This window comes from Nyctibius grandis, chromosome 33, assembly GCF_013368605.1.
Source record: "Nyctibius grandis isolate bNycGra1 chromosome 33, bNycGra1.pri, whole genome shotgun sequence".
Taxonomy (NCBI): domain Eukaryota; kingdom Metazoa; phylum Chordata; class Aves; order Nyctibiiformes; family Nyctibiidae; genus Nyctibius; species Nyctibius grandis.
Window position 1 is genome coordinate 2,471,604 of NC_090690.1, and position 12,415 is coordinate 2,484,018.

The 12,415-nt window shown below is 42.4% G+C and overlaps 1 protein-coding gene across 1 annotated transcript in view; it reads left to right on the forward strand.

Annotated features, from left to right (window-relative positions):
* The first annotated feature begins 209 nt into the window (after positions 1-209).
* The window catches only part of DOCK5 (dedicator of cytokinesis 5), a 72,534-nt gene continuing 60,328 nt past the window's right edge, over positions 210-12,415 (forward strand). Inside the window, exon 1 of the mRNA XM_068421296.1 lies at positions 210-252. Coding sequence (XP_068277397.1) covers positions 210-252 — 43 coding nt within the window. The remainder of the gene's footprint in view (positions 253-12,415) is intronic.

Sequence of the window (12,415 nt, forward strand, 5' to 3'; positions counted from 1 at the left end):
AGGTGATCCCCGCCGGGGCGGGGAGAGCCGCCTCTCTCCCTCCCTCCGTCTCTCTCTCTCCTCCGCTCGGCGCGGCGGGGGAGGCAGGAAAGTTGGGCGGCTGCCGGGAAGTTTCGTAGCATGGCGGAGCGGCCCGGGGCGGGCGGCGGCGGGGAGGCGGCGGGCGGGCGGCCGCGCTGAGCCGAGCCGCGCCGCGGGGAAGCGCCGGCATGGCCCGCTGGATCCCCACCAAGCGGGAGAAGTACGGGGTCGGTGAGTGCCAGCCCGGGCCGCTCGGACACCCCTGCGCCCCTTCCCCGCTCGCCGAGCCTCCCCTTCCCTCCGCTCCTCCCTTTGCGCTGCCTCCGCTCCCCGGAGCCCCCGCTCCCTCCCCGGGCACGGCGCGCCGCTTCCCCGCTCCGCCGCTGCCGAGTCCCCGGTTTCCCCGCACCGCACGTTCATCGCTTCCCCCGTCCGGAGTAACTTCTTTTCTTCTGCACACCCTTGAGTCGTTTCTCCTCCACACACTTCCCTAATTCTTTTCTTTTTTTCAGTTTGTGCTCTCTTCCACTCTCAGCTTTCAGCAGTGGGTATTTATTCACTCTTTGATCCCTTAGGGATGCGGGCACTGGTGTGTGTCCAGTTCACAGCCTGGGAGCTCTGGGTTTCCGGAATCCTGCAAGTTCGGGACTGACCTTTGTAATTTTGCCTCTCCAGCATGTTTTACAGTGAAGAGTGCTCTAGAATAGCAGCAAAAATGAAGATGTGGATAGAAAAAGTGACGACAGGATAAGATGGTTGTAATGAGCGAATTCAGGACTGGGGGTGGCTGGGGGTGGAAATCTTGACGTAGGGCGAGGAATGGTGAAAGCTTGACTGACCCCTTGTACCTTCTGCCCTGTCCTTTATGTTCAAAAGAAGATTTTTGAACGCTGGCTCGTTTTTCTTTAGGAGGAACATACGCAGTGGTGTTGCTGATAAGTTCTCCTTTCCTCGCGCGTTTGACAAATTGAAAACCACACCATTTTGAGGTTGCTTGTGAGAATTGGGCAGAGAACAACAGGCAGGAAACCACTAATGACACAAACAACTTCTGATAGTTTATTTTGATGAAGAGTGATCTTCTGTGCCTGTTGTGTTCCACAGTGGACTTATTGATGTGAGAAGAAATTTTAATTTCATGCTTGCAAAGTGTTAATTGCCGCAGCTCCCATGAGGTTGTTCATTCCAGTTCAGTCCATGAGTTTAAATGTGAAGAACCTCATCCTGCACCATTTTGCACGGGGTGAATTTGAAATCAGTTACTCAGTTTCAAAGTGCCTTTGCAGAGAGGCAGCCCACTTCTTGCAGGACTGTGGCTTAAGCTTCAGAGATATTACACGCAGCACAACCTTATCTAGTTTCTGCTCTGGAAACTGGGAGGGTGTGGAGCATTGTACACCCTGAACTTTGTTTCTTTCTGTGTAGGTAACAGCCCAGGCTATTTATGTGGGAGCCTGTATGTATGACTTGGTGAGATTACTCTGAGCATCAGGAATTTTAAAATTTTGGTATTATAATCAAGTAAACTATATAATGCTGGTATGATTGGCTGTGCTAGATTATGGTGGGATTTTCTTAAGCACACCTTTGAGCACGGCTCTTCTACCTCAAGAATGGCCTTGGGCAGTAGGATGAATCAGAGGCACTCCTCTAGCTTCCTTTTTATTAGCTTCCGGGGTGAGTTTTTTGTGCTGGCTTGAGCCAACTGCTGATGGTGACAGCTCCTCTCCCAGAAAGGGCACTGGCTTGTGAGTAAGCAGAGCGGAGGGAAAAACTGCCTCTTCCTTTACATACCAGTCAAAAAGTGTGCTGGTGGGAAGTACCCCCTTCTGTGTGTTCAGGCAGCTGGCTGAAAAAGATATTTATTTCCCCTAAAAGCACACACGTGGACCAAACTGACATAGAGTCTATCACGCTTCAGTTCTTGCATTTAATTTGCAACCAGAACTGATAGGGTTAATCCACAGGCAGTAAGCAGAATTATTTATGCAGTGACTGCCTTTATCAGGCAGTGTTTAATACATGGCATTAATGGAATCCTAATTTTGTCAATTTGATGTTTGCAGACTTGTCTGTTTCCTATCTGCAGTTGCATCATGTGCTGTGTTCAAGCTTTGTGCTCAGTCCTCATTGGTCTTGTGCTTAATTTGAAGAAGCTGATGAGAATTGAGAGGAAAGTGTGAGCTTTTTGGGCCATTAATCTGCCTGCTAACTAAGGTGCCTGTTAGTAGCAATTATGAAGGCAGTTGTAATGAGGGTAATGCCACTGATTTGTATGATGCAGGCTATTAGATGGTAACAGCTTCCATTCACTGGTAGCATGGGTGAGTTGGTAGTTGTGAAGTGTGAAGAAGCAAGTTCATTCTTTTCAGAAAGAACACATACATTATGGCTGTTGGTAATCTGTGCTTTGGAAACTAATATAGAACTACTTGCATTTAATTTAAACACAACCCTGTAAAGCGGTAAGAAATTCCAAGAAGTAAACAATGTGATTCAATGTCACATGTGTGATTTTTGCATTTCAGTTCAGAATGGTTTATGTCCTGGATTATTCTACAGATTTGTTGATTGTGGGTTCAAACTGGTTTGCTGCCTTCTAGTTTTGTCCTCAATTGTTGGAACCTGGAGACTGCTACCTTTACCATGGATAACAGAGATGCCATATGGGCAGAGATTGAAATGGCAGACAGCGGGGAGTGCAAGATTGGAAATTGTAGCATTTTTAGGGAAGCATACGTGAGAGACAAATGGCTGCAGTTTGTCACTTGCAATGAATTTTCAACCCAGTAACAGATGGGATTTTGGAAGCTTCAGCCTTCAACATGCTGCTGATCATCTGATGGGCAATGTCTTGCCTCTTTAAGCAGCAGGATTTTCTGGGTCTCACAAAGCTTCCTTGGAACATGCTTCACCTCTAATTTGGGAATTAAAGATGCTATCTGGTGCATCTTCCTTGAAAGCTGGTCAGTTTTTGGGCCAAACTAAATGAAGTAACCTATTCTTGTCATTTGCAGAATGCCTTTCATGCTGGCTCTTTCCAGTCAAAAGAGCGTGCTCTGAAGGAAAGAGCACCTGCATGACTCCCCATGATTTTTTTCTGTTATCTGCTTGCTTTAAAGTTATTAACTTAGGGCATAAGGAATCAACAATGTAATTATTTTCTTCTCCTGGTAGTAACACAGACTTGCATTAACTTCAGCTTAAGTTTTATACTTCAGTTGTAAAAGCAATTCTTTCTTTTAGTCATCATCTGTTCTTAACGTGTCCATTGTGGACTGGAGAAGGCTGTGTTAATGGTTTCAGTACCAAGTATGAGAGATTTCCAGGTGACTCTGATGATGCATCAGGTGCACATGCTTTATATGTCACCTTTGGCTGTGAGCTAAGAGGACGTGAAGTGTTTGTTTATAATTCTGTAGTTTCATCTGTGAATGTACCTATTGCTCAGCCAATCCACAAATCTGGTCTTCCAAAATAAGAAATTATTAACTGAAGTTTTGTTGAAAGAGCTCTGAGACGTGAGGTCCAGGATAGCCTGCATTTTGGTGAAGTGGTGACTTGCACCTGGAGGCACTGGTGTGACTGTCTCTTGAAATGTAAATTTACCCTTCGTTTCTGGGTAGTGGCTGTTTCATAGAGCCTGTGTGGTAGGACTGGGGAAGGACCAGATTATTGTGACTGGTCCTCTGTGCTTGCAGACCATCATGGACCTTTCACTCCACATACTACAAAACGCTTCAACCCAACAACAAAGACGGAGCTTGCAGCAGAACACTGAAAGCCACGAGTTGTGATGTTCTGCTTAGAGGGAGCAAGTGAAAGCTTAGGCAATAGTTGTTGCCTGTCATCTCTCCAAATTGTTGAATGTAGAACTTAAAATATTATTATGAGCCCACAAAAACTTCACTGGTCAGAGGGGTGCATCAATGCATTGTTTGTATTTTAGTAGTCTTTTATGGGCTCTGAGTAAATGAGAGTTTGCTTTGAAATGTCTTAAAATGTTGGGTTGAAAGGAGCTAATTAAAAAAGCAATCCAGTCTCTCTGTGGAAAGTGTTTTGATCTGGTGCATTTTTAAAGGCAGGGGATTGGGAGGGAAAGATTGAGACACTTTTGGGCAGCTTTAGTTCCCAAGCTTTCCCTCACTCTTCACATCCCATTCCAGGGATTCCCATTTTGCTCTTCAAGCGTGCAGATCCATGGGTGGCTGGTTGAAAGGGGATGGCTCTGGTTCCCAAAGCAGCGTGGCCACTTGCTATGGTTAAAGTACCTTTGCCATATTACCAATAGAAACTGGTTGTTACAGTGGCAAATAGCAGCCTTTGAGTTTCAATCTATCTTTTTTTTTTTTTTTTCTTTTTGAATAGATTTTTTTTTTTGGTAAACTGACAGGTAATTACCCCTAACAGTTATTAGTGGCCTTTTAAACCCATTACATTTTTCTCTACTGGAGGACCAGAGCATAGGACTATTCTTGTCGTGAAGAAGTATTTACTTTGTTGAAATACCATGTGGTGGTTGAGTTACAATCAGCTGCGTCATGTCTTAGGAATGGCAGTAATTTTTCAAATGTAAACCAATGCCTGCCAGCTACATTTGTGATTTATGTGAGCAGAAATGCAAAGGATCAGAGAGGAAGAGAGAGTGCTGCAGAATAAGATTTTCTTACTAATGGTTTGATTTGTGATAACTTCTGATACGCTGGGCCATCAGGTCTCGGCTTCATGTTCAAACCTTATACATCTTCTGCAAAGTTGTCTTGAAATACAGTCTGTGATCAAAGGAGTTTCACGGTACTGTTAGCAGTATATCATGTCAAATTAGAGCAAAATTCGTATTTGTTTCAACTTGCTGCTTGCCTTCTGCCTACCATTCCTGCAGATCTCTTCTAACCTGAAACTTAAGTCCACTGTCGTGCAGCAGGTTCCTCACAAGGGCTCTAGAAGGCTTGAAGAGCCCATTCCCACCGCAGAAGTGACTGTAGAAATACTCTATAACTACTAATTTTTTCCCTCCATTTTCTTTATTATTATTTGTGTCTAAAAATTGTCATGTTGATGGCAATACTAACACAACTTTCATCAGGAAAAAGTAAAAAGCTTGGCGTTGTTGACAGCGAAACTTCAGAGTAGTATACGATACTTTATTTCTGATTTAGTTCCCTAATTTTTACTGCTATGTCTACAGTTTATTTGATGTGAAAGTTGGCTGTGCTACTTCTGCTTCCATAGTACTTTCTATTTTTTGTTAATCCATATTAGGCTGAGTCTGTCTTCTCTTACTTTTCGTGGTTACTACTCTACTCCTTAAGTAGTTCCCTGTGAAACTAATCCTGTGGACTTCAAAGGCATTACTGACATAAAGAAGGCTTGTAACCATTCCTTTTCTTATTCTTACTTTGAAAAGCAATATTTCTAGAAGTGTCTGTGACTTCTGGGTGCTTTAGCTCTTGGGTACCCACCTGAAGCATTACCAACAGTCCTGATGTTCAGGAACTATCGTACAGTTCACTTTACTAACGATCAGGTCCCATTATGGAGGGTCCAAATCCTCTCGTGAGGCATCCGGATCTGCTGGTTGCCTTCTAGAGTTACAGCTGAGCTGTCTCCTTCTGATTAGATGTGAGCCTAATTGTTCAGAGGTGTCAAGGGGCTGTCAGTACCAGCTTCCCCTAGAGCTGGGTGTGCCGACCAGCTCTGAACTTCACACCAGGCTCTTGCGTATTCTTGCGGTTCTTCTTTTGGCGTAGGGCTGTATTTGCTAGCACAAATGCAGACAGGAACTATGGAAATTAAAAAGTGAAATAATAGAAGTTCATAAACTGAAAAAATGGAAACAATGGCATGTTGATCAAGAAGCAGTAAATGTGTAATAATCTTTCCCTGTCATTGAAAAGTTGAAAAATGTACACCCCTTCTACACACGAGCTTGCCAAAGGTCCTTTAATTGAAAGTCAGCTATTTTTTTCTCCCCTGCTATTTAACTTGCACTTAACTTGACTGGTAGGACATTTCTTTCAATTAGTGCTTTTAGGGGGGAAAAGAAATCCTATTTATGCTAGCATGGTAAAGACACAGCCATGGCCAAGCTTAAAACTGCTGTAGTCCAAAGTCATAAATGCATTTATCCCCTTGCTGCCAGAATGAGACACTGTTTTCAGATCCAATGCATTTAATTTATGATTGATTGCCTAAAATACTGTAATGAATTTTGGTCCATTTGCCAGGAAACATGCTAATAAAACAGGAACATAAATATGAATTACTAAACAGCTTTCTAGGTGGCCAGTTCATGTTTGCCTTCAAAAACTGAAGATGTTAGAGTGCTAGTTGGACCCGTTGCTTAAATGATAAAAATGTCTTTTTGGTCCAGTACAGACTGTACCTCCGAGGAAGATCTCCGAAGAATAGAGGGGGGAGCGTTGTTTAAAGGATGAATTGCTCTGGCAGCCTCTTGAAGCTTTCAGATAGGTGTCTGGCACATTGTCAGAATGGATCTAAAAAAAGGAGTGATTGTTCTGTGGAGATTATTCTTTGGCCACTTCTTATACTCTCAAATTTTTGGAGGTGTTGCTGCAATAAAAGTGGACCTCATTGTGGAAAGTGCTGAGTCTGGGCAAAAAGTTCAGTGAGGTACAATGGAGATAATAATAGTTTTCTGCTCTTGGGAAGCTTGGTACTTTGATCCTCCGTAATAATAAAACAGTTTATAACTTCAGCTCTGAAGTTCTAATACTGTTTCAGAATGGCACGGGCAAATAGTGGCCAATTAGTTCTGAAAGAGTGCTTTTTTTTCTTTTCTTTTTTTTGATGCAAGAGTAACTAGCTTAAATGTTAGAGACCTGATTCTTGCAGCACTTCTCATTGGTCTGATGATGTAGTGGGGCTTCAAGCTGCAGAGAGATGGAGCTTAATGTAAAGAAATAAAGTAGCTGTAGAAAATGAAGGGAAAGCTGCAGTGCATGGTACCCAGTTCCAAATTCTTTATCTCCTTGTATCTTGTGCAGTTTAATTAAAACTGATTTGCTTACTGCCAATTTGGGAGCAGCTTGTTCTTCATTCTTTTTGACAACAAAGGAATCAATATTCTTGTTTGACTTTTTTCCTTCCAGAGTAATACCCTTAGTTTCCAGCCAAGATTTCCTGTTCCTTGTTTCAGCACTATTCCCCTCTTTGCCATTTGCTTGTTACCTGAGATAGGTGGCAAGATAAAAACGCTTTGGAATTAAAGGTCTCTGGAAATGTGAAACTGTATCTCGCCGTGCAGTGCCGGTTCTCTGACTGGGGCTCGTGTCATTTGCAAACGTGAATCAGTGAAACCACAGGCATCCATTAAGGGAGAGTAACCGGTTACGAAGCCAGTGTTGAATGAGAAGGATTGAAGATGCAGAAGCCAACTGAAATCCCTATGGTTGTGCACATTAGAAATTCTACCTGTGTTAGCCCTGCCAGCGTGAGTTAGCTCAAGTGCTAGTTTCCATAGAGGTGCTAGCCAGTGAAGGTAAAGAGGTTTTTGGCAGCATATCTCAAGTTTCTTAAAATGCAGTGGGCCGAGCCACGCTATGAATTCTTCTCATGTAAATTGTGGGAGAGCTTGTCTGTCTCTTTCTGAGCACGTGGATGGAAAGGGGAAGGTGTTGGGAGGCCTGAGAACACTTGTACAAAAATTTGTGGCTGTAATTCTGGTGGGTTACGTTTGCAGCTGATGAAATGGGATCCCTTAGCTTTATATTCTCTGTGGGTCTCTCAGCTTGAGTTTAGTGTTGATACGTGTAGGTGTGATGGTAGCAAGAGACAATGCTGAAGTTTTAACTCAAGTGAACTTTACAGTGAAGACTAGCCTGTAGGCACAGTTGGACTCCATGCTCAAGTGTTTTACTTATTAGCCCTCCTCTCATCTCTCCACCCTCACTCCCTCTGGAAGTAATGCATACAGCAAAACTCATTAGATAGTAACACTCACAGTTCTGTACAGTAGTATTTCCAAGTTTTCTTTCTACTTCCTTTGATGTTTTGCCCAGTAAGAACTAGGACAGTAATTTAAAGCCAGTGGCAAATTCACTTAATTCTTTTGAGAGTGCCACACGCTTTCAAGTTGGGAATTAGCTGAGTAGTCCAATTTATCAAGTCATGTTTTGTTTTTTTGCTTTTATAAATCTGCTTTAAAATTTCACTGCAAAAGTCACTCTTGTACTTAACGTGTCCAAACACAAGTTTCACGTTTGCAGGCTTGGAGGAAAAAAAGGTGATTACAGACGGACTTGGTAAAATTCGGTTGCTATTGTACACGCATTGTAAATGAGCATCTGTTTCTTCACAGGCTATAAAAATGGAAACATTCAAAATTAGAGGTTACTTTTGTGAAAACTGGATTTCAAATCTATGGTAGATATATGTAGTTGTTAAAATTAGAATGTAGGTACCACAATACTCAGAAGGCTATAGGTACAAACCCCTTCTTTTGTAGAGGACAAAACTAGGTATAAATGTGTAGAGGACAACCCAAAGAGTGGTTGTGCCCATTTTCTTCGAAGTTTCTTTCTCCAAAATGCACAATAAAGAGAAGATTCATAGTATTTTAAATTTATTGAACTCCTATGATATCAATAGGCTGACCTGAATACAAACCAGACTCTGATTCAGCTAAAGCCAATGGCAAAACTGTTGATTTCTGTGGTCATTTGATAGCTGAAACAGTGTTAAATACTTTTTTTTTTTTTTAAAATCAAGCACTGGATTAAGTTGGGTGTAGTATATTCAGGAACAGGTTGGCTCCTACACTGCTAGTACTGATTTATTCCTCCATTGGCTCACAGCACTCCCTCTTACTCCAGACATAAGCTGAGACAGCTAATGTAGATTAATTCTTTATCTGAGTTTGAAATCCCTTAGGGCCCTTTAGAGTGAAAATAATAAAAGGAAGTAGAGAGCCTAGTGAAGAAAATGACATAGCTAATGATTTGTGTATGTGTTACCCATACATAAAATAAAATGCATCCTTACTATTACATACTGTGACTCTGCTGTGCATTGTTCTGGTACGTGTTTCCAGGAAAATGGTTTAGAAAATTACTGCATGTGAAGAAATAGCAGAGTTTAAACTCCCCATTGACATGGGTAGAAGAGAAAATTGGACTTTTGGAGATGGGGGGGTATTTGTGTAACTTTTGAGGTCAGGGTGGGTTGTTGCAAATCCTTGAAGCTCTGAATTGAGTTGATTCTTTAGCCAGTGGGTGAAGTCAGAGGGGGTTCTGCTGTAGCAGGATTTTGCCTGTGGTATCTGTCTGATGCCTGTCTAAGTGCGTTTGGAGAGACTTGTTTTCGGGTGGTTTTCCCACTGTAGGTTTTCTGTGCCGTTGGTTTCCATGGCCTAGTTGTGAGGAGGAGGCAGAGGGGCTGAGAATTCAAATTTCTTTCGTCTGGGCAAAATGTGGAGCTACTTTAAAATGTGCACTTGGTGACAGAAAGAGAGATTTCAAGATGTTTTCCAAGTGTGTATCTGCTCGTATACAGCAAAGACTGGGTTGGTACGCCATGGTGCTATAACCAGTGTACTGTAGCGTCGCTCTGCTAGCCACTGACGTAAAAGTAAGTCCAGAAAAGTCGCTGGTCATAAAGAAAATTTCCTCTAGAGTTTTATCAGTATAACAGAGGGCTTCTGTGCAGTTCAGGTCACAGAAGCAGCTACAGTTTGGCTGCTTCTACCCCACGCATGCTTACAGAGAGACAAACCAGCTTATGCTGGGATGACTTTGTTACTGGTATCCAAATCAGTGTACGTTTAGGATCTGTATCTCTGTCCTGTATTGCAGCATAGATGCACTCTGAGAACAGAATCTCCTTTGTTTTCATACAGCTACTGTGTTACAAATGCTTTGCAATAAATAATTGAGGGGAAGACGACTAATGGGAATTCTGTAGACAAGAAAAGATGGAGATTATTTCTTTTTCCTTTATAATCAGTATGTCTCGTGCTTCAACAGTTCTGAATCATCTCGGTTTGCCTGATCTGAATCTACTAAGAAGCTCTAATGAAAATACATTGTCAGTGGGTCTGCCACTTGCTCCAGAGCATTGTTGTGGAGCTCACTGTGGTTATAGTCTGTAGAGTTTAAAGCCATAAGAGACCATTAGATCATCCAGTTGGAGCACTTGTGTGACACTTGTGAAGCCATCCATATTCCCATGGGCTGAGGTTGTTAGGCTGTTTTTTTCTAAAACAATCCAGGCTTTAAGAGATTAAACCATTGATCCTAGAATCTGATCCAATCTATGGTGGAGAGAGAGACAGGAATATCCAAAAGTTGATGATAGCATGACTGAAAGAGAAAATCTTCCCCAGTCCCAAATTTGGAAATTAGTTTGATTTAGGCTGTGCAGGACAGACTCTGCAAAACCTTGGGCTATTTGTCTATCCCGTCTCCAGGATAATACTCTGTTATTCAGGGGAAATCAGAAAAATCTTAGCAGACTTTTGCTCAGCTGTGCATCTGGCAGACAGACTTCCTTGTCCTCAGCAGGTGAGCAGGGAGCACCCGTATTTGGGTTTGGTTATTGGAACAGCCTTAGGTTGGAACTGCAAGTGTTGGAGGCGTGTTGAGAACAGTGTGGATCTTCCTGCTTTTCTCATGGTTCTCAAAAGAAAGGAATGAATATAGAAACGGACAGTTACAGAATCCAAATCCGAAAGGCTGTGCCATATCCTCCTGCATAGGCAGACTGTATAATTTCTCAGTTGATTTAATGCCCATTTTTAAGATAACCCAGCTTAAAAATTGTAAGGATAAGGAAAAGTCCTTCAAAGTGTATTCCTGTGTGTAAGGTCAGCCTGAAACAATAAGTATACAAGATATTAAAGGTCCACCTCTAGCTCTTCAGATGTTTGACTCGGAAGCCTAATGATGGCTGTTAATTAAAGCATTTCCATCCACGTAATCCTGTTATTCTGGATTATTTGCATTCAAAATGCTAAGCAGTCACTTGGAACTTTGTAGAATTGAGACTGAATGTCAGCATCAACCGATTCAGGAGTAGTATTTTTTTTTTGTAACAATCAGTTAATGTGCATGTTTCACAGTGTTGAACCATGACTGACTTTACTTTTTTTTTAAGTGGTCTGACATATAAATCTTAATTATGCTATTCTCCATTTTTCAGACGCAAATTCCTGGGAAGTTACAAGAACGTTTTTTGCTCAAACATCAAAAAGCCTTTGTTCCTATTAAGAATTAATTCCTTGAGCAGTTCCTTGTTTTTTAAATAAAGCCACTGTTTTTTTGGTTATATCTTGGCAACAGATAGCATACCAGGCTGCTCCGAATGGGGCTGTCCAGCAGAAATGCCATTTCTTCATGCAGAGTTGTTGCAGCGTAAAAGCACATACTTCTGTTTCCGTACAGTAGTTTTTGACTGTGCAGTTGAAAGATGTAATGAGACGAAGTCTGATTATTGCACCAGCTCTGAATGTGATTCTTTGTTCAGAGGAAGCAAGGCACAGCCCTCTCCTATCAGATAGTGGTGAGGGCAGGCTGCGGAGAAGGGGGACATGGTATTGGGAAGCGGTTATCGTGTCTTTGTAATGGGTGGAGGGGGGGGTATTTTGAGGCAAGTTAGAGATAACTGATCTCACAGTGGCTGTTTTTCAGGCCAATAATCCACATTTCAAATGCATTTAAACAAGTTATTGAGGAAAGGATTTGGTTTTGTTCTGCTTTGAGTTACACACAAAATAGTACGTGACAGTTTCTGCTTCGTTCACTTCAGTTTCAGACATTGTAGCTGAGCTTCGCTTTTGCAAGAGTCTTGAAAATGAGTTACGGTTTTGTGGTGGAAATGGGTCTAGGAATTAATATTTGGTTCCGTCTTTGAGTATGCTGTAGGTGAACAGTGACATTCAGTTTTTCTGTCCTCAGTTTCTCTGCATGCAAAAGAGAACAACTGCTGCCATTCTAACGCACGTCAGCGGTACTGTGGTACAGACACTGCGTTAGTGCAGGAGGTCACTTGTCCAAATGTATTGGCTCTTTAAAGTGCGGCCAGATACATATGTGGCATCCGAGCTGACAGCACCATCGCCTTCCGTCCAAATGGATGGTGTTGGTAGGCACTGAAGGAATAAGCCTGACACTGCTTTCATGGAAACATATGCCAAAACTCCCCCTGGTTTCACTAAAAGCTGGATCAGGCTCAATGAGTTGCTGACAGACCTCTTGCAAATTAAGGCTTCTCCCAGGACTCTTGGACAAAGTGAAGCTTTGTGGGTTTTCAAACTGTGTTTTGTTTTTTTTTTTATAATATAATTGTGCTGCTTCTCGTTTTCTGCCCCGTGCATGACACTGAGGCTTCTTACTGTTTTAAGTGGCGCTGTCTGGTGTTTCACAGATCAGGAATGTGT